The sequence below is a fragment of the Hippocampus zosterae genome, chromosome 18 (genome assembly GCF_025434085.1).
Source record: "Hippocampus zosterae strain Florida chromosome 18, ASM2543408v3, whole genome shotgun sequence".
In the NCBI taxonomy this organism is placed as follows: Eukaryota; Metazoa; Chordata; class Actinopteri; order Syngnathiformes; family Syngnathidae; genus Hippocampus; species Hippocampus zosterae.
Window position 1 is genome coordinate 14,031,548 of NC_067468.1, and position 6,350 is coordinate 14,037,897.

The 6,350-nt window shown below is 41.5% G+C and overlaps 1 protein-coding gene and 1 long non-coding RNA gene across 3 annotated transcripts in view; one reads left to right on the forward strand and one right to left on the reverse strand.

Annotated features, from left to right (window-relative positions):
- Positions 1-6,350, forward strand: part of LOC127590905 (uncharacterized) — a 271,544-nt gene that overhangs the window by 45,847 nt on the left and 219,347 nt on the right. The gene's annotated exons all lie outside the window — the stretch shown is intronic.
- edf1 (endothelial differentiation-related factor 1) lies at positions 908-5,468 on the reverse strand. The gene is made up of 9 exons (XM_052050479.1): positions 5,323-5,468; positions 4,308-4,471; positions 4,127-4,231; positions 3,424-3,652; positions 3,031-3,370; positions 1,973-2,024; positions 1,723-1,883; positions 1,548-1,641; positions 908-1,382 (listed from the first exon to the last, which is right to left on the reverse strand). Exons 5-9 carry the CDS (start codon positions 3,106-3,108, stop codon positions 1,321-1,323), a joined length of 447 nt encoding a protein of 148 aa, XP_051906439.1. The 5' UTR covers positions 3,109-3,370; positions 3,424-3,652; positions 4,127-4,231; positions 4,308-4,471; positions 5,323-5,468; the 3' UTR covers positions 908-1,320.

Sequence of the window (6,350 nt, forward strand, 5' to 3'; positions counted from 1 at the left end):
CCGTGTGAGGGAAATGAAGAATAACAGGTGCTCATTTCGGTTGTTTGGGTCCTGGGGCCAAAGCTAACAAGAGAGTCCAGTGTCGGAGCCACCCTGTCTCTCCAACGTATTCGCCTTACAAACAACTGTGTAAGTTGCCATGGAGATAACAACAACAACCTGCGGAAAAACAACTGCTTTGCTATTTCTTTGCTCGAGACAATCTTCCGTTTTGTCGCTGTCCACAAACTTGTGGACAGACTACGACGTCGTGCACGTTTCGCAAGTTGACTGATGCGCGACTGGTACGCTTTCACTTGCAGTTCGGTGTGATGTTTAGTGATGTAGTGCCACCTAGTGGCAGAAATCCTAAATTACAAATTGTTTTGAAAATCAAACTAATTTGGGGGGATATTTGTCTTCCTTAAAAATAAAATACTCATTTTTCTTCAAATATGGAAGGTGTGTATCTGAAAAGTGTTTTTTCTAATGGCCCCCCAACTGTATGTAAAGAAACAAACGCACATGCCTAGATTTTGATACTTCTTAAAATTAAGTTTTTCAAAGGTGCAAAATAACTTTTTTTTAATTGGTATCTGGCAAGTATATTAATTCCACAGAATGCATACAACTGCAAAATATACTGCAAATGAAATCATTGTCATTTAAAAAAATCTTATACATTCATCAACTCCGAATGCTGCAAAAAAATACAAAAACATGGAACTTTTCATTTACTTTGTCTTGATTGAAAAAAACTAAGAAAACCAAACATTTGCTTTTCAAAACATGATCATTTGTGGGAACAAATTGGGTTACAGTAGATACGCTTCATTTGACAGGGTAGCTTTGAAAGTAAAATTCTAATAATATCAGAGGCATATTTATCGTATTTATTATGCAAAAAAAAAAAGGACACCCCAAAGTGTGAATTTTCAACATTTATTTGCAATGAAAACTTAGCAGAGCATCAGAAAGGCTTTTGATTGTTAGTGACATCCACGTCAACTGTCGCTAAGTGAGTTTTAAAAAGATGCCATGGTCAAGCACGTCTGGCCGTAAGCATGCTGGCGACTGCTTGACCTCAGCGCGTTTCATCCTCATCGCCGTCATCTGCACGCCAGGGTAAGTGGAAGCAAAAGAACCGGAAAAGCAGAAGCTTTCACGCTTTTAGGGACACCGTGTCTTGTGTTGTTTGGTCACATCCGTGCGCAGCCCGCGATGTGAAGTGCCCAGTCAGTTCCGCAGCGGGAACGCTGGACCGATCAGCCCGGGGAGATGGGGGAAGTGGGTGAAGGGGGGTGGGGGTCCTGAGGATGGGCTGATTTCGAGGCTTTGCCTTCATTTCGCCTTGGATTTTGGCTCCAGAGGTAGACCAATATCCTTCCCGCGCAGCTTTAAGCCTGTTGCATAAATATCACAAACGGACACCTCACGTCACACATCGCAAGAAATCGCAACAAAAGCACCCCCGCCACCCCCACAAAAAAATGTATGATCAAGCACGGTCAAACTAGTGATGAACCCTTTTGAAATTGTGTCCCTTGCCAAGCCCAGGCGGTCATTACCGATGGCTCTCTCGATCTTCCCCATGACCTGGTTGCTGGGGATGGCTTTCCCGCTCTCGTAATCGGCGATTACTTGCGGCTTCTCATTGATTTTCTGCGCACAGACAGACACAAGGATGGCTTATTGTGACCAACTGAAGCAAGTGTCGTCATGCATTTTGCGTGGCGCACTCACAGTGGCGAGGTCCTTCTGGGTGAATCCTTTGTCCTGGCGACCCTTCTGGATGACCTTGCCCACCTCCAAGGAGACCCTGTCGTGGTGCAGCTCTTCCGTCTCGCGATCCAGTTTGGCCGTGTTCTTGCTGACCAGGTGTTGTTTGTTCTGCCCCGCAGCCCCTGGAAATCAGAGCGCAGCAAACCACGGCGACGGTTACCGGGGCAACGCCTTTATGACACGCTGCATTTTCGTCGGCGAGGTTGGTTACATTTCTTGGTGGTCTCCAAGTCCTCGCCGCGTCTCTGAGCAGAAGTGATGGCCTTCAGCAGAGGAATTTCAAAAATGAATGCTTAGAAGATATCAGTTTTTATCACATCCCTTTTTTTTAATGACAACGACATGTCCAATGAGTCATAATATGGCCTTTGGACTCAATACACATCTTAATAGCTAATTATTACTCAAGTAGGACCGATCAAAACAAACAAGTACAAATGTTTTGTTTGTTTTTAACTGAAAATATTTTTTAATGAAATGATTAAAAACTGAAATAAAAAAAATTTGCAACAGACATAGGCTGTTCAAGAACTGGGATGAAAATATTTTGAAAAGGTGGTTGTCAGGCTGATGAATAAAAAATAACAATCATAATAATAATAATAATTAAATGATGTGAAGGAAAATTGTAAATAGTACTGCAATTTATCCATTTTGTGTTTATATTGAAAGATGTTTGTTGTTTTTTTTCTCTTTCTTCTTTCTACATACATTCTTGCTGCTGGAGGCTGTAAATTTCCCCAGTGTGGGACGAATAAAGGATATCTTATCTTGAAATTCATGACAAAGATCTTTTAGAAAACATCTTCTCCATACAAAAACAAGAAGCTTGTTTTCGCCGTTTGTACATCAGTTTTTTTTGTGCTTCAGTGTAAAATGGGAAGAAAATAAAACGGAATATAGAATGGCTTGGTGTGATCAGAGACAGTGTTGGTTGCTAGTTTTGTTTTGTTAGCAAATGTCGCCATGCTTCAAAAGCGGCGTAACTAGTTGCACTGGCTTACTCTCGAGATCAAACTAGTACACTCACCAAGTGCACGCCTCACACTTACAAGCGTTGATATCGTCCAAACATATTCACAAGACTGTTGTTTTATTTGTTGTGATTGTCACATCCCGCGAATACCTGCTAGCTGGGCGACTGACGAGATCGCGATTGATGACGTGCGTCTATTTTATGGACTTTCTTTTTTCACTTTGTATTTTAAGATTTAGACGTGACTGTGCTCTAATCAACCCACCCAAAAAGGAATAGAAATGTCGTGATACCTGCTTGGACTTGGCCTGAGGACCGCTCGGCCCCTTCTTCCTCAACACAGTCACGGTGTCCCAGTCGCTTTCCGCCATTTTCTTCGCTATGTGGAGTATGAAGGCTCAAAATATAAAAATAACGTGGGGAAAAGTCGACTTTTTTCGCTGCTATTTGTGGCTACCACACGCACGCGTCGTGTTGTCCTTCTGAAACTATCAAGCACCACGCATGCTTCACAAAGCTTTATTGACACCACGAGAGTTGGACAAGAGTCACGTCAGGCGGAGGCAGAGTAGCAGTAAAACACGTCAGAGTATCTACCACATTGGATGTGGCAGATCCATGCATAAACCAGTACTTCAGTATCAGAAACCATATTGGATGTGGCAGATCCATGCATAAACCAGTACCTTCAGTATCAGAAAGTGATGCTTGGGCAAAGGTACAAGTCTCTCAGGTCATATCCTTCCCTGTCATAGTTCACCAGTTACAAGACATCTCGGAGGCGGCATCACTGTTTCTTCGCGTGCGTATGGGCGACCAACATATCTCGGACTGCGCGTCATCGGCCAGGAGAACCCGGCGGTAGCCGTGTTTGGAGGTCTGCCTCCCTGACCACACCCGAGGCTTTGGGTTCATCTGAAAAATAAACCGTCATTAGTTATGCCTGAATTATCACCTCCACCAAGCACACATGAAATGTCGTCCAGAGGTTTTGTTCCACATCACTCGGTCAGTTAGACAGAAGATAGTCAGTTACGGTCCCATCCAAAAGTCTTGGAGTGGCAAGGTTCATGCCTTTCTTTTTGGTGTTGGTGTTGGATGTAGCCACTCAGCATTTTCACGAGCCATATTTTTGTTGTTGTATAATAGGAGTTACGCTGCCCCCTGTGAGCACTGACATTCGAAAAAGGTTTCACGTATAGACAGCTGAGCAAGCACAAAGCGAAGGCACCTGCATTTGGCGGGTGTTAAAATCAAGTCCTGGTCAATAGATTTATCAGACAGTCAGCCAAAACAGATATAGAGCATTAAACAGGAAAAGTTTCAGGAATATGAAATATGAGCGTGTGAGTGGACTTTCTGTTGTATCAACGTTTGTCGTGATCTCACCTGAACAAAAACAGACGTGTTCATGTTCAGACTCTCCACGCGCTCGGTCAAGTGATTCAACCACTCCACATGATCACTCAGAGACTGAGAAAGATTACTGTCGCCCTGCACACAAAATCATATCGCATATTTCATATAATATTCACCCAAAGTACGAGTGCTGTTGGTTCGGCTTGCTCACTGCAGACAAGTTGTCCTTGAGCTCAACGGCAGCCAGGCGGATGTGCTCCAGTTTGTCAATGTGCTCTTTGAGGCGGTCGTCGAGTTCCTGCATCATCATCAGGGCTTCGTCAGCTCTCAAGGCCACCTTAGCCATGCTGCCTGACACCCTGATGTCCTGTTAACCTGTCATTATTGGATAGGAAGAGGGATTTTTAAAGAGTGGTTTGTGTCCTTCCAGTGAAGTAAATGTGTGGGGTACCCTTCCGTTTTCTTTTCCTAAGAAGTACAAATATAACTGCATTTACTCGTCAAGAACATCTTTAAAAATGTTTATTGGGATACGATTGTTTTATTTATTAATGTGCAATACCTTTTACTGAATTGAACTCACTGAATCATTAAATTAGTACAATTGACCACTGCATGCTGGCGGCTCAGTACCCGATTATTCTCATATTCTTTTCCATTTTTGGGGACATATCACTACTTTTATGCACGTGTGAAGGCACTGTACAAGTAAATTCACATTTAGATGATAGTCTACAATACAATACAATACAATGGATGAAACTGTTAGCTACTCCTAATATTTAGTTCTTCAATGTCACAAAATGAAGGTATCTCGTACAGGTTCGATTTTTCCACTTAGGTAATCTTATCCACGTTGTCGATGCCTTTCTTGCAAAAGTTGTTGGAAAATCACATTTATTTGACTGTAACGTTGCTGTCTGGCGACAAGATTTAGCTCTGTCGTAACGACTTTACGGCAGTTTAGTTCGCATTGTTACAGCAACCGTTGACGTTTCTCATCGGGGATTTATAACTTCTATATTTTGCAAAAAGCACACGTCTGCTCGAAAGAACGGGCTGTTAAATCGGAATATACGCAAATTCCGGAGAGTAAATCGCGTATGAAACGCAAATGGTTCACTTCAAAGCGGTGTAAATTCCGACTTTATCGTCAGTGGTTGGTAGCGAGTTAAACAACGGTGTGCTAAAGTAAAAAAACAAAACCAAAATACCAAAAGACTTACCGTGTTTTATCGGATTTACAATAAATCTACGAGTCCACGACGTTCCCTTACAGTCAGAAGTAGGTCTTCGTCCAGACAAGTTTTTTTGTGGCAAAAAAATGTGAAGAATGGCACATTTGACGTCACACAAAAACTGTAGCTGTGTTTTCTTGTATGACAGGAACAGCACCAAAAAAGCCCCTTTATTTTGAAGCTGATCACTGGCACTTTAAAATACTTTATGCAAATAAAGACCTTAAAATGAGCATAAGATCATATTTCCCTTGTATATTTTTTCAAATTTACAATCTCTGACGTTTCAATGCCCACTGACCACCACAAGGTTGAGCTAGACACCGATTGAACTCAAATATATAATAGACTCAACAAGAGTACATTTTAGGAAATCACAACTGCTTTATTTCTTTTTATGTCTGGGTCATAATACTGGGATCAGCTGTGTAGAAAGCACTGGTCCTTTTGACAAGAAAAAAAAATAATGAATCTTTAAAAGTACAACCAAAAACAAAAAAAAAGTTGGGGCAACATTTTTGGTGCGAGTACGCAGCACTTTTTGCAGGAAGAAAAACAAAAAATAAACACTCCCAAAATTTGCACAATTGTAAGGTAATTAATGTAAAGTCTGCTGTGTGAATCGAAAGCAGGAGTGGGGAACTTATTTTTTTTCTACTCTGAAATTCATGAAAAAAAAAGTTTTGAGGTTTAATTTTTTTTTACAGGATTTGGTTTTCAGGATTGCATGAATGGCCCGGCAATGAGTTCCCCATCCTTGCTTTGAAATCCCTGTTCCCAAATGAAATGTGGATTCTATGTTGCACACGCATGCACACACACACGCACCATGATAAAGGGGGTTTTAGTGTCATGGAAGGGTACAGTACAGTTAAAGCAGACTCATTGAATTAACCAGCTATGACTTTGTGAGAGGCCATTGAAAACAAGAAAAATAAACAAAAATTATTTCACATTTTTTTCTATAAAAGAACAAAAACAGAAAAAAAATCTATGTAGTACAATGCGCAAGCAAT